General features: G+C 36.4%; 1 protein-coding gene across 2 annotated transcripts in view; it reads right to left on the bottom strand.

Moving 5' to 3' along the window:
• The window catches only part of pus7l (pseudouridine synthase 7 like), a 54771-nt gene that overhangs the window by 19943 nt on the left and 19805 nt on the right, over window positions 1-15023 (bottom strand). For both annotated transcript variants that reach the window (XM_039760891.1, XM_039760889.1), the window contains exons 3-4: window positions 11995-12154; window positions 11601-11796 (exon numbers count right to left, since the gene is read on the bottom strand). In XM_039760891.1, the coding sequence (XP_039616825.1) occupies window positions 11601-11796; window positions 11995-12154 (356 nt within the window). The remainder of the gene's footprint in view (window positions 1-11600; window positions 11797-11994; window positions 12155-15023) is intronic.

Here is a 15023-nt window from a genome sequence, read left to right as displayed (position 1 = left end):
TATAAAAACATTTATATGTTTTTTATATAAAAGCCAGATTGAATGTTATTTACCTCAATTTGTTTACTTATCTTCCTACAGAGTAAAGTCACAAGTAAGACAGCAGAGCTTCCTTTGTTCGATCGACACGGGCATGCTCACAAAATACATGTGTACTGAAGTGACTTTATAACTTCTTTGCAAGGTATCGCCAATATACTAACTACCCAGTTGTGTTTCATTCACTCAGAAAAGTACTTTAAGATAGAGCAGCTTTTATCTGTGGCACCTCTGCAAAATAACCAACTTTTTCCACCCTCTCAAATGTACGCAGCTTTTAATGTCTGGAAAACATTTGGGATTAAATCAGTTAGAGATCTGTACATAGACAACGTCTTCGCATCCTACAAACTATTACACTCCAAATTTTACTTTCCAGCAACACATTTCTTTCACTACCTCCAAATTAAAAACTTTGTTAAAGAAAACCTGCCCAATTTTCCTCACCTCTCACCAACCTCTATTCCGGAAAAAAATACTGTTTAGTCTTGAGGCCACAGACAGCAATTCTGTAATGTATAAAAACTTTTTTAAGTCCCTCCCTTTCAAAGATCCTACAGTACAGTGGGAAAAGTATCTCTTACTCAACATTTCAAAAAGCAGTGGAAGGCAGCCATGCACAGAATTGACTCTAGCTCCATATGTGCAAAGCATACAATACTTCAACTTAAAATTATATAGTGCATCTGTCTCGTTTAAGATTGTCCAAAATGTTTCCAGGGCAAGATCCAACCTGCGAACGTTGCAATCAAGTTCCATGCTCACTGGGCCATGTTTTGGACTTGCACCAAATTAGCATAATTTTGGATCAAAATCATTAAATGCCTTTCAGTCACAATTCGTCCTAATCCTAAAGCTGTGTTTGGTGTACTTTCAGATGGGCTTAATGTGGAGAAGGACAACCAAACTATAATTGCGTTTACTTAATTATTGGCACATAGACTTATCTTGCTCAACTAGAAGAATCCTAACTCACCTCTTTTAAGTCAGTGGGTAACTGATGTTATATATTATCTGAAATTAGAAAAAATCTAATTGTCACTTAAAGGATCTGCAAAAAACTTTTTCAAAACCTGGCAGGATCTAACCAATAACATTTTGGAATTAGCATTTAAATTGAGGAAGTAGATTCTTGTCCCTTTTTTAATTCTATTTATTTTTATTACTATTAAAGTTTCACTATATTGGCCTAGATCTTGATTTTTTTCTAACCTAGTTTTGTAAAACTCAATTTGCTTGTATGGAATGTTATTTGATTTTAATAAATTCAAGAAAATGTTTAAAAAAAACTGCAAGAATCAAATAACAAGTGTGTTCAGATGTCACTTGTTACTTTAGTCTGCAACAAGGTTAAATAAATGGCTATTTAATTTCAAGCATGCTATCTTTTTTATTTTTGAGATTCTCTTTGCTAACAGTAAGATCAACATATACATATACCCTTGTTTTATATTTGCTTTTGGTATCTCCTGATGCATCTAAGTCACCTACCCATTTTGAAACTTTGAAACTATTTTTTTTCAGGGAATTCTTACTATTTTTTTGAAATACTACTGAAGTAACTACTGGAATTGTGTTAATTACAATAATAGCAGAAATAGAGATGAAAGTTTTTCCATGTAAATACTGCATTTCTACAAGCATACCTTTTACATTAAATACTGAAAATCTTTATATCTGTAACAACATCTCGGATCATTAACTTAATAAGCAACATGGAAAACCTGGGGAGCTACCGGTCGGCCTAAACTGGTAGGATGTAATTTAGCAACACATGTAGAATAAACATATTTTGGCAATTGAGAGATCTTAATGACAAATCTATAATATCCAGGTATTAAACAATAACTGAAGTTACACACACTAAGTTCACAAAAACACATGATCAGAACATGCAAACTCCATACAGACCCTGAGTAGGCAAGAAATCAAACCTCAAGTCATGACACTGTCCAATAATAATAATAATATGCTGTAATAATACTGTACATTTTATTTATGTAACACATTTTGAATGCTCAAAGCACTTCACAAATAATCAAAGGAATACAACAAAAATAAAAGCAAAGATGAAATTAATAACACAGAATACAAATTAATATCAAAAATTAAAAAATATTTGAAACTCAAGGTTTTGAATTAGATTAAGAAACAAAACATGAAAAAAGAAGAAAGGCATTAACACATAACACATTTTTTTATGTTGCAGTCACCCTTGACAATAAGGATAAGGAACAATGAATGAGATAAAAGTATATTTCATCAGCAGTTTTACAGGCCTATGCTGGACGGACATTGGCAATTCAATGGCTGTCCATTTGCTAAACTTCTGTGCTGCTGCAAAGTAAACACTCAGAAGTAGAACCCCTGTTAAAAACTCTGCAATACTGCTCCATTCTAAACATATTAAAATTATTGCAGTTCAACCATTTGCTATCAATAAAACATTTCACATAAAGAAGTTCATAATAATAGTGTGACAGGAATGCACTTTGCCCAAATTAAAACATCAGTACTAATAACCTGATTAAAACGAAATGTGTATGTATGAAGTTAGCATGGTTAATAACATTGACTGCAAGCTAAACATTGGTTTAAATAAGATGAAACATTAATTTAAATATGACTCTTAGAGATGAACAAATTAACATAAATAATATACACTAGGAATGGGACAGTAACTACTGTATATACGGTGCTGAAATCCCCAACGGTTATTATATTGTTTTATATTGTAGTTATCCCCATAACTGTTGTCAATTACTGTATTTTCTTTCTTAAAACGAACACTGCATTTGCTAAAAAGCACATAATCATGAATGTGTAACATGCAAATTGTGTAATATCTAGCGCTTTAATACAACTATGGCAGAAGGTAGGGACAGTGCTTCAAGCTGTTTCACTCATCGAACAGGAATGAGTCAGATGGTCCTATATTGTTTGTTTTTTATTTAAGTGTTGAGAGTCGACTACTCAGCAGCTGCAGAAAATTATACTCTGACAAAAAAATGAACAGAATATGGAAAAAAATACAGTACTTATTTTTCTTAGCAAATTATATTTTACATTTGCTAGATATGTATTTTTCATTTCCTAGATTTTTTTCTACTCAATTATTCCACAATAAGTCTAGATTTTTGCCTAAAAATTAGTGTAAATCTCTACATGCAAAATTAAAGACAAAATAATTTAAAGTTAAAATAGCAGATGTAGATTATTAGAAAGAACTGTGTGAATTAGTCAGTTGAGATTTATGGACAAACTCTGTGTGTTTGTTGACACAATCATCTGACTGAACACCGCCACTAAAATCAAATGCATTTAATTACATATGTGTAGCCCACGGTCCCCGAGGAAATGGTGAAAGCAGAGAATAAGATCGATTTTTCAATACTATCCATTCAATCAGAAGAGGGCCCACTGATGTGGTGGAAGTGTCATGCCAAGGTTTCTAGGAAGCTTTTATGCACTCCAGAAACCTGTACCATCAGAGAGGCAGTCAGTGCCAGTGGACAGCTTATCTCCTCTCACAGGTTACAGATTAAACGATATAGTAAGTACCTTGACACTTTCACATTTAAATTTACAATAAAGAAAACTGAATACAAATGGTGCCACAAATGGATGCAGTTTCTTTATGAAGAGATTTAAATCATTGTTTTTCATTTGATGCATTTACATTTTTAATCATTTAATGTTAACAGTTGTATATATGAGTGGTTTACACAGGCATTTTAATATCATTAAAAATCTGTATTTTCTAAGTTTAATTGTGATTATTACAAATCAAAAATAACTGGTATTATATAAATTATTTGTGATTGGCTTATGTATATTTATACCATCTGACATTAAAATAGCTGGTTTAAAAAGTGTAAGTTCTGTTTCAGTATAAAATATGAAGTTATTTTAATTTTTGTTACTTAAATAAAGTGCACGCGGACACACTTTTCTATTTCATGAGAAATCCTAATGTGCAAATTCAAAGTGCAGCTTAAAATTATCACATACAAAATTATTTTTTGCTGATGTTTACCCAGCTTAGAAATCAAATCTGAAAGCATTTTAAAATTATAGCTATGATATTACATGCAGCTCCATATTCAAAAGACATTCATTCTTAGCAGGCTTAACTTAGACACTAAAGTGTTTTTGGTATAACTGTGCCAAATTACTTACCCTAAAATAAGTTATATGAAAAAGGTGCTGCAAAAGACTGAAGAGTGTCAAGTACAACACTTTAAATTTTTAAATGAAAATATTTGTATGATTAAAAAAATTGGTTTACATCAATATCAACTAAATAAAATACAAAAAAATGCAGTGCTGGACTTTACAGTATACAGTATAACCAAGACATTTTATGATGCACAACCATGGAGTTAAGATTGTTTTGTGGCCAAATTTGTTAGCTATCATTGAACCAATTTAGATGTCATATACCATCGTATTGCAAAGTTATACAGTATTGTCTGGCACAACAGGCCAAAAAGTATTGCAATAGCAGTTATATATTTTTTTATTTTTTAGAAAAGTACATATATATATATATATATATATATATATATATATATATATATATATATATATATATATATATATATACACATACAGTGGGATGCAAAAGCTTGGGCAACCTTGTTAATAGTCATTATTTTCCTGTATAAATCGTTGGTTGTTACGATAAAAAATGTCAGTTAAATATATGATATAGGAGACACACACAGTGATATTTGAGAAGTGAAATGAAGTTTATTGGATTTACAGAATGAGTGCAATAATTGTTCAAACAAAATCAGGCAGGTGCATAAATTTGGGCACCACAAAAAAGAAATGAAATCAATATTTAGTAGATTCGCCTTTTGCAGAAATTACAGCCTCTAAACGCTTCCTGTAGGTTCCAATTAGAGTCTGGATTGTGGTTGAAGGTATTTAGGACCATTCCTCTTTACAAAACATCTCTAGTTCATTCAGGTTTGATGGCTTCCGAGCATGGACAGCTCTCTTTAACTCACACCACAGATTTTCAATTATATTCAGTTCTGGGGACTGAGATGGCCATTCCAGAATGTTGTACTTGTTCCTCTGCATGAATGCCTTAGTGGATTTTGAGCAGTGTTTCGGGTCATTGTCTTGTTGAAAGATCCAGCCCCGGCGCAGCTTCAGCTTTGTCACTGATTCCTGGACATTGGTCTCCAGAATCTGCTGATACTGAGTGGAATCCATGCGTCCCTCAACTTTGACAAGATTCCCAGTCCCTGCACTGGCCACACAGCCCCACAGCATGATGGAACCACCACCATATTTTACTGTAGGTAGCAGGTGTTTTTCTTGGAATGCTGTGTTCTTTTTCCTCCATGCATAACGCCCCTTGTTATGCCCAAATAGCTCAATTTTGGTTTCATCAGTCCACAGCACCTTATTCCAAAATGAAGCTGGCTTGTCCAAATGTGCTTGAGCATACCTCAAGCGGCTCTGTTTGTGCTGTGGGCGGAGAAAAGGCTTCCTCTGCATCACTCTCGCATACAGCATCTCCTTGTGTAAAGTGCGCCGAATGGTTGAACGATGCACAGTGACTCCATCTGCTGGAAGATGATGCTGTAGGTCTTTGGTGTTGGTCTGTGGGTTGACTCTGACTGTTCTCTGTCTGCCACTTTGAGCCTTAACTTGAACTGAGCCTGTGGTCTTCCATTTCCTCAATATGTTCCTAACTGTGGAAACAGACAGCTTAAATATCTGGGGCAGCTTTCTGTATCCTTCCCCTAAACCATGATGGTGAATAATCTTTGTCTTCAGGTCATTTGAGAGTTGCTTTGTGACCCCCATGTTGCTACTCTTCAGAGAAAATTAAAGGAGGAGGGAAACTTACAATTGACCCTCTTAAATACTCTTTCTCATTATAGGATTCACCTGTGTATGTAGGTCAGGGGTCACTTAGCTTACCAAGCCAATTTGAGTTCCAATAATTAGTTCTAAGAGTTTTGGAATCATAAAATGACAACGGTGCCCAAATTTATGCACCTGCCTGATTTTGTTTGAACAATTATTGCACACTTTCTGTAAATCCAATAAACTTCATTTCACTTCTCAAATATCACTGTGTGTGTCTCCTATATGATATATTTAACTGAAATTTTTTATCGTAACAACCAACAATTTATACAGGAAAATAATGACTATTAACAAGGTTGCCCAAACTTTTGCATCCCACTGTATATATATATCTATATATATCTATATATATATATATATATATATATATATATATATATACAGTAATCCCTCCTCGATCGCGGGGGTTGCATTTCAGACCCCAACGCGATAGGTGAAAATCCGCGAAGTAGAAACCATATGTTTGTATGGTTATTTTTATATATTTTAAGCCCTTATAAACTCTCCCACACTGTTTATAAATATTCCCCAGAGTTATACAGCATAATCCCTTTGTATTCTCTTAGATATTAGGTAAGATTCATTGAAATTATGTATATAAACACACTGTTTATATACAGTAAAACCTAAATATTATTTTAAAGATATTGAGTGTCTCTGATATCACATATGTTATAGCCATTACGATAGACAGGCCACCAGCAATAAATACGTACAACGCAAGAAAAATAGTATACAGTGACACTAAACGTACGTACATGTACTAAGTACTGTAAGTATAAAATTAATTATGGTTACTCACCAACAATGACACGATGACTTCTCCGATAACAATGAGTTTAATTTTACTGCACAACAAAGGAGAGCGTTACAGTTCTACCAAAGTAGCCACTTCAGGCGATTGTGTAGCACTGCCGTTGTTCTTCTTCTGGCAGTCTTCAATGCAAATCCCTAAAGCAGATTCCATCCAGACTACTGCCTTATTACATCCACTTACAACTCGTTTTGCACCCTGGTTAAAAGGGCACTGCGGCCGTAGATCTTATATTCCTTTCCTACTTTTTAAATAAAAAGAATCGTAGCCTTCAACAAATCCAAAACGTTTACCTTTTCGGCAATCGTTAACATCTTACGTTTGCGCTTGGGCACGGCCCCTGAAGCAGTAGCAGATCGTTTTGGAGCCATAATGAAGGGCTTGACTATGCAAAAAGATAAACATAAAAGAGCCCAACTCTTTACACAGAGAAACACGTTGATGCTGAATGAGCGAGACGAGACTTCCTGGTTAACACTGCATTCAGCAGGCAGGAACTTAACTGCGTGCTCTGATTAGTTAGCTTCTCAGTCAGGAGAACTTAACTGCGTGCTCTGATTGGTTAGCTTTTCAGTCATCCGCCAATAGCGTCCCTTGTAAGAAATCAACTGGGCAAACCAACTGAGGAAGCATGTACAGGAAGTAAAAAAAGACACATTGTCCGCAGAATCCGCGAAAAATCCGCGTTATATATTTAGTTATGCTTTCATATAAAATCCGCGATAGAGTGAAGCCACGAAAGTCGAAGCACGATATAGCGAGGGATTACTGTATATATATATAAAAATATGCACTCATCCAAAACTTAATTTTGAAAGTACATTTTCATGCAAATATTTTACCAATTGACAGAGCAAAACATATTTTGTAAAATAGATTGGAGAATTCTTTGCTGCAATTTACAGATCTTCTTCTACTTTCTGTTGCATCTGTCCCACAGAATTTCAGTTTTTATTTTATTTTATTTTTCTTATTGTTATTGCATTTTTCTTGCATTTCACATCTGGAATAAAATAAGTAAATAAATACATTTTCTTATCAGCTTCTATAGGGTTATAGGAGTGGGGACAACGTTTTTACTAGTAGCTCTGGGCACAGGGCAGGAAAGAGGCCACCCTAAGCATAGAGCTAGTCATAGAGACACATACATCTAAACCAGTTTTGAGGTGAAACAATGAAATAAAATTGTAGCCGGAATCTATTGGAAAAAAAAAAAAAAATGCAACTCTGAGGTCACGTGTAACCCTTCTCGCTCAATCTACCTAACAAATAGATGGCATCCCACGCATTTGTGTTTGTAGCGTCAGTGACTACAATGGAAATATTTGAAGCATTGGCCCACCAGTAAATTTTCCATTCGCATCAAACACTAGCTCATCTGAGCTTAGAATCTTTGAGTTTCTTATGGTTAAAAAAATCTCATTTTAAGCAGTCTTCACGTTATATGTTTTGAAAATGATTACTGATGAGCAGTTGTATTGTTTATGGACAAGAGAAATAGTACCTTCAGTATGTTTGTTACATTTTTTAGGACATCTGTTGCTGTAAAGTTTCATATTATCCAGTTATGCAGGGAAATAGAAACATTTGCTTTTAATTCACTTAGTTTAACAAATGGGAAGCTTACAGTAGCTCAAATTAGAATTGTCAACTGGGGTACTTCATTTAAAAAATATAATGAAATGGATACCTGCATGGATTATTTTTCTGCTTCTGTTAAAACTAAAAATTAAAGCTGTCTTGTTAGTAAAATGTAATGTGCTATTTCTGCAAGCCTTAAAAAATTCTGACATAAAGAGCAGTAAGTCATTTGCATCTCCAATTGTGTATAAGAAGGCAGAGACTAGTGACTCGTACTGTTACAGTACTGGGTATTGTGAACACATTACAGGTGAGAAAATAGAACAACTGGAGATCTTCATTTTCCTTTTACCTAATTTAGGTATGTAGATTGCACTCTTTCCTGTCTCCTTTTACTGAAGAGGAACTACTTTAAATCCATCCATCCATCCATTTTCCAACCCGCTGAATCCGAATACAGGGTCACGGGGGTCTGCTGGAGCCAATCCCAGCCAACACAGGGCACAAGGCAGGAACCAATTCTGGGCAGGGTCCCAACCCACCGCAGTACTTTAAATCATCATGGATTAATTACTGTGATGTTTTACTTTGCAGTTTATCTCATCCCATCTTTGGAAAGCTTCTGAAAGTTAAAAAATTATATAGGTTTCAAGCTCAGCTAAGCCTCGGTATCACATTTACTGCACCAGCAGAACAACTCGGTCTTCCTGTGAAGCACCAAACAGATTCAAATAGCCTTTGATAGATTAAAGAGATTAACAACCAAGATTCCATGTAAATCTATATTCTTCTGTATTACTGTTTAAACTAAGGTCCAAGGTTGTAACTACAATGGGTGTTCCAAAGTGAGAATGAAATAATTTTAATGTTTTTTTTTTACATTTGCACTCTGACTTAGGAATTTTCCTCCAAGTGGGATAATTAAAAAAAGACTTACTCAGACTTACAAAAATTTAGAATTAGTTTGCTTTAAGAAAGCTTTTATTCAAAGATTTTAAGTGTTTTCTTCTTATTTAAGATATTTGTGATCTTGGAATGTAAGATGGACAAGGTAGTCATTTTTGGCTACGAAACATACATATTTGCTTATTCTTGGGACGTAATATGTGTATGGGCGCTGTGAGATTACCCAACATTTGGATTTTATGACACAAGCAAACATATTTTTATCACAACATTTTCATATACTGTAATTTGTTGTTGTTCAAACTGTGCCTCCAATAAAACTCACTGTATGACGAATTCTCCATAAAAACATGAGATTAGAAGTTTATCTCTGCCAAACACTGCCATACTACAAACAATGTAGAGCAACGTAAAAAAAATAAATTTTTGGATGGAGTATACCTTAACATTTAAAGAAAAAGAACTAAAATAATCAAAGCTATCTGTGGACAATTTTGATATTTTCTTATTCAAAAAGAACATAAATATACTTTTCTTCATTCGGCTGCTCCCATTAGGGGTTGCCACAATGGATCATCTTTTTCCATATCTTCCAGTCCTCTGCATCTTGTTCACTCACCACATCCATAAACCTCCTCTTAGGCCTTCCTCTTTTCCTCCTACCTGACAGCTCTATCCTTAACATCCTTTTCCCAATATACTCAGCATCTCTCCTCTGCACATGTCCAAACCAACGCAATCTCGCCTATCTGACTTTGTCTACCAACCATCCAACTTGAACTGACCCTCTAATGTACTCATTTCTAATCCTATCCATCCTCGTCACACCAAGTGCAAATCTTAGCATCTTTAACTCTGCTACCTCCAGCTCTGTCTCCTGCTTTCTGGTCAGTGCCACCATCTCCAACCCATATAACATAGCTGTTCTCACTACCCTCCTGTAGACCTTCCCTTTAACTCTCACTGATATCTGTCTGTCACAAATCACTCCTGACACTCTTCTCTACCCATTCCACCCTGCCTGCACTCTCTTTTTCACTTCTCTTCCACAATCCCCATTACTCTGTACTGTTGATCTCAAGTATTTAAACTCATCCACCTTCGCAAACTCTTCTCCTTGCATCCTCACCATTCCACTGACCTCCCTCTCATTTACACACATGTATTCTGTCTTGTTCCTACTGACATTCATTCCTCTCTTCTCCGGAGCTTAAATATACTTAATTTCTTTAAATTAATAACTTTGAGAGTTTATGTATGACAGTTGTTTTGTGTCATATTTGATTGTCAAAATTATGCAAATGCAGACAAACATAAAAGATGTCAGGCACCTATAAAAAATTTATAAACCTCAAGGATTAATTATTCACTTTAATTCAAGGAGAACTGGAACAATGAAAAGGCAAAACTAGAAACAGATTTCTTGCTATATAATATAAAACCACCTTTGCTCTATTACACTTTAAATGAGCGATATTTGAACCTTGTTAGAATATTTCTATTGCTACTAAAAATATACATATTTATTACATATGATTAGCATTAAATATAAAGCAAACAATATATGTACCATATATTGCACTAGGTCTCTCAAATGTTCAAATAATTTAACATTACTTCATTTATATTAACCTTCATGATATGTGTGTGAGCTTTAATCGAAACGTGTTCTTAATTTTTATAAATATTGTTAAAGTTACACATATTTGTGTAAATTAACTGTGAATCAATCATTTAAATACATATTTAAATATATATTTATTTTAAAGTTAAAGTTAATGTAGGGCTGTGTCAGAATGCATCTGCAAAATGAAAAAAGTTAAGGTTATTATTATTAGGTTATTACATGCTGAAAAGAAAAGAATGAAAAGACAACATTTTGGCTGTAAAGCATCATGTTTGATATATCAGGAAATCTCTGCAAATTCTTTTACAGTGGGACATTTTTGTGAGAAAGTTATTGAAAACTACAATACAAGCAAAAAATGTTACCACCTAATGGAAGAGGACAGCATGGCAATTAATTTTTTAGGTACTTAGGGTATTACAAGAGTGCAAAAAGTTGTAAAAGATGAGTCCTGAATATCTGGAAAACTATATGCACAAAAATTTTTCAGAGCAAAACAAAAGAAGACAATTTTTGTCTTTTCGCCCACAATAATATAAAGATTATTATAACAGTAAAACTAGCATCTCACTTATAAAAAAAGACTATGAATAAAAGTAGCCCAAGTTATATTTTTAAGCAAATACACACTGACTTATTTATTGTCTAATGTCTCATTTAACAAAACGTATGTTAAATGAAATTGTAATAGCCCACAAATAAAACATTACATTCAAGGTTGATTTAACAAAAATAACTTACCTTAACATTTTCTACTGCTTCACAAACAAGATCTTTAAGTTCTCTAGAACACTCTAACATTTTCTTTTTCACATCTCTTACTATAATATCAAAATGGTTGCCTGCTAAATGTCCAAGTCGTAGTGGCTGAGAAGTTGGATGGATATTAGATATAGAGATTCCTTTCTTCTGCACTGTATAGGCAAGTTCTTTTAACCTTTGAATGTAAAAAAAGTCTTTAGTCTCTAAAGCTATAAAAGAAATTAAATAAAACCAGTTTAGCTAAAGAACATATTTTAAATATATGTAACATCTATAAAGTAATTCAATTAAACTAAAAGAAAATAATAGTTTAAATAAATAATGGTTTTTAGCTTGTATATATTTAAAAGTACTATTAACAAACAAAACATACCTTTCTGGCGTAACTTTTTTAACTACCATGGTCTGATATGTAATAGCTCTTTTATCTTTGATGCCAGCATAGCTAAAATTGGATGGAAGAACTCCAAGGAGTGAAGCAAGATGGCCAACAGCTTCTAGTGTTTCCAGATTTTCTTTGTGAAGAGTGAAAGCTAGAATAAATATAATAAAAAAAAACTTAGAAACAAAAATAGAAACAAAATGCAGGCAGAAAAAAATTCTTAATTTATTTTGCAATTTTTTAGGGTTCGTCTTACAAACAAATCCGTGGATGTCTACAACTGATTCCAAGTATTATTAAGATAACAGTAAAAGATTGAATTTTTAGCAACAAAGCTATGGAATGATCTGCCTGCTTGTGTTAAAGATGCCTCATTGGTTTAAGTACTTACAGGCTTAGTCTAACATATCCAAATTTGAGCTGCTGATTAGCTTTTTAAACTGCATCTCTTTTTCTTAGTGACTTGTGAAAATCACCATATGGTTTAACTATTTACATCACTGCTTTATAGCCAGAAATATGTGCAAGCACTCCTAGCCTGTGCTCAGGGAATAGCACTATACAAAAATAAATTGAATTAAATCAATTCTAAAAAACATTAAGATAAAACAGAGAACAGCAGACCAATTACAACTAGCTAACATAGCTGAAATACCCAGCATTGCCTGGGAGGAAAATAAAGTGTTTTTTTTAATTGTTTGAGAGACAAAAAACAAAAAAAAAACAAAAAAACACAACTTTAAAAAAAAAAATTAACAAACAATGAAGACTCACAAATGTGATTGTCTTGTGGTCTTGTATGTATGTTATCATCCCGTTCACGCTTGGAACTGGCCAACAGGGGCACATTGGTGCTCAAACAAAGAATTCTGGCAGTCACCTCCAGTTAGCCCTCTGGTGGTCGTTCCAAGTGTCAACTGGATGATGACATGCATACAAAAGCACAAGATCACCCCCCACCCTACCCAGAAGGGGGTGGGTTAGGGTTGATTTCACCCTACAGTATTTTTAGTCAACCAATGAGAAACATGTGTACCAAGTTTCATGAAAATCACTCCAGCCATTCGGAAGTGATGCTGGAACATTACACACATGTAATTGTAAATAGATTGTTATAAAAGTCAATGTATATTTATTCACTTTGAAGACACTTTTATACAAAGTAACTTACAAAAGAGGTCAACTAATCGAGAAATTCCCCTTGGGGATTAAAAAAGTATCTATCTATCCTTAATACTTTGACTAAATTCAGTCTACAGTACAGTACTTTAAATTTTTTGTTTTTATACGAAAATCAAACTTAAAATGGTCTTCTAAAATACACATATCTGAGGTTGGCACAATTGTTTAATAGTTTTAGTGCTGGTGCACTATGGATCCAGTCTCCTGAGTTCAAAGCACCTGACCGGTTGATATCTGTGAGCAGTTTTTACACTTTTCTCTGTCATGCATATTATATATATATATATATATATATATATATATATATATATATATATATATATATATATTGTCACGCACGCGCGAGTAGGAGGCCGCGGATGGATTTTAACACACCTGGGAAAACATTGCCGGCAGGGAACGGCGGGTACTAACTTTCTCCCTGTGCTTTCTTACAGAAAAAAGGACGCTCCGTTGCCATAAGCCGGCTTTGCCCGCAGTACGTTTACGTCCGCCCTTCCTCCGCCATCTTGTCCTGACGTCATTGGTACCAGCATCCCTCACCGTTCCTTTCCAGCATTCCTCCACTTCTGGCTCCTCCCTCATAAAATGGCCGCCGACGGCAGGCTTCGGCGTCTCGCATTTGAACTGTTTAGTTTATGTTTGACCTGCTTTTCTTTTTTTGATTATTGTGGATCGTCTACAATATACGGGGCCGGAAAACCCCAAACCTTTGTGCTGTCTCCTTTTGGAGTTATAACAATATATATATATTGTGAATGCTGGCCCAGACACACACAGACAGACATCATATTGTTCATCACCACACACTATTTATTTACAATAATTATTTACACACGTGCACAAAACCCCAGTGCCTTCTGCACCGATTCCCCAAAGTCCAAGCTCACAGTTCCTGTGCCTTTCTTTCCTGGCCGTCTCCCGTCCTCTCTCCAGCTTTGTCCACTTCCACCTGACATCCGCCAATGACTGGAGGGAGGCGGCCCCTCTTATAGGAACCCGGATGGGCTCCAGCTGCTTCCCGGCACTCAGTCTTAGCCACACCCCAGTGTGGCGGAAGTGCCGGCTGCGCACCCGGAAGCCATCCAGGTGTCCCCTGTCGTCTTCCCCAGCACTTCCTGGTGTGGCGGAAGTGCTGGGCTCAAGGTTGCCTCAGGCACCTGGACGCCGCCTGGCAGTGGCCACGGGCCCCTACAGGGTTGGGCTTCCAAGCCCTCTACCCGTGGCCCCCAACATAACCAGGACGGATGCCCCCTCGGAGGAGTCTGGAGGAGGCACAAGCCCTCCTCTGGTCTTCCTGGGCGTCCCGGCCGGGCTCCTGCCCCGGCTGGGGACCAGAGTGCCCCACCGCTAGCGAAGACACGTGGGTACGAGCGGCACTTCCTGAAAGGGCAGCACGTCCCCAGAGAGGGTCCTACTCTGACCCCCAGGGTCCAACACGGCACCCTGGGACATCCGTCTTCGGCACCCCCTCTGGCGCCAACGTGCCCCTCTGGTCCGCACCGCTCCTGTCTCCACTGTCCCCGCCAGCTGGGGCGCCATCAGCCTCCCGGCGCGGAGCAGCCTGTTCCAGAAGGGCAGGTCCCAAACGACGTCGGATCCAGGGCTCGTCGAGGCTTCGAATCTGCAACATAAGCAAAGGGAGGGCCAGAAGCACTGCCTGGGTACTTGCCCCGAGCATCTTGTCGGTCTCCGTACCGGCAGCGCTCCGCCCCCCTATCGATAGCCCACGACTTGCCTGTATGGGTCCTCCGCCGCAGGTTCCCTGCCCGTCCTTCTGGTGTCAGCAGGTCCGCTCTCGCAGGCGGCTCGCCCAGCCGCCCAGGGGTTTCCCTCGG

The sequence above is a fragment of the Polypterus senegalus genome, chromosome 8 (genome assembly GCF_016835505.1).
Source record: "Polypterus senegalus isolate Bchr_013 chromosome 8, ASM1683550v1, whole genome shotgun sequence".
Taxonomy (NCBI): Eukaryota; Metazoa; Chordata; class Cladistia; order Polypteriformes; family Polypteridae; genus Polypterus; species Polypterus senegalus.
Note: the sequence above shows the minus strand (reverse complement) of the source record. Positions and strands in the feature narration are given on the sequence as shown.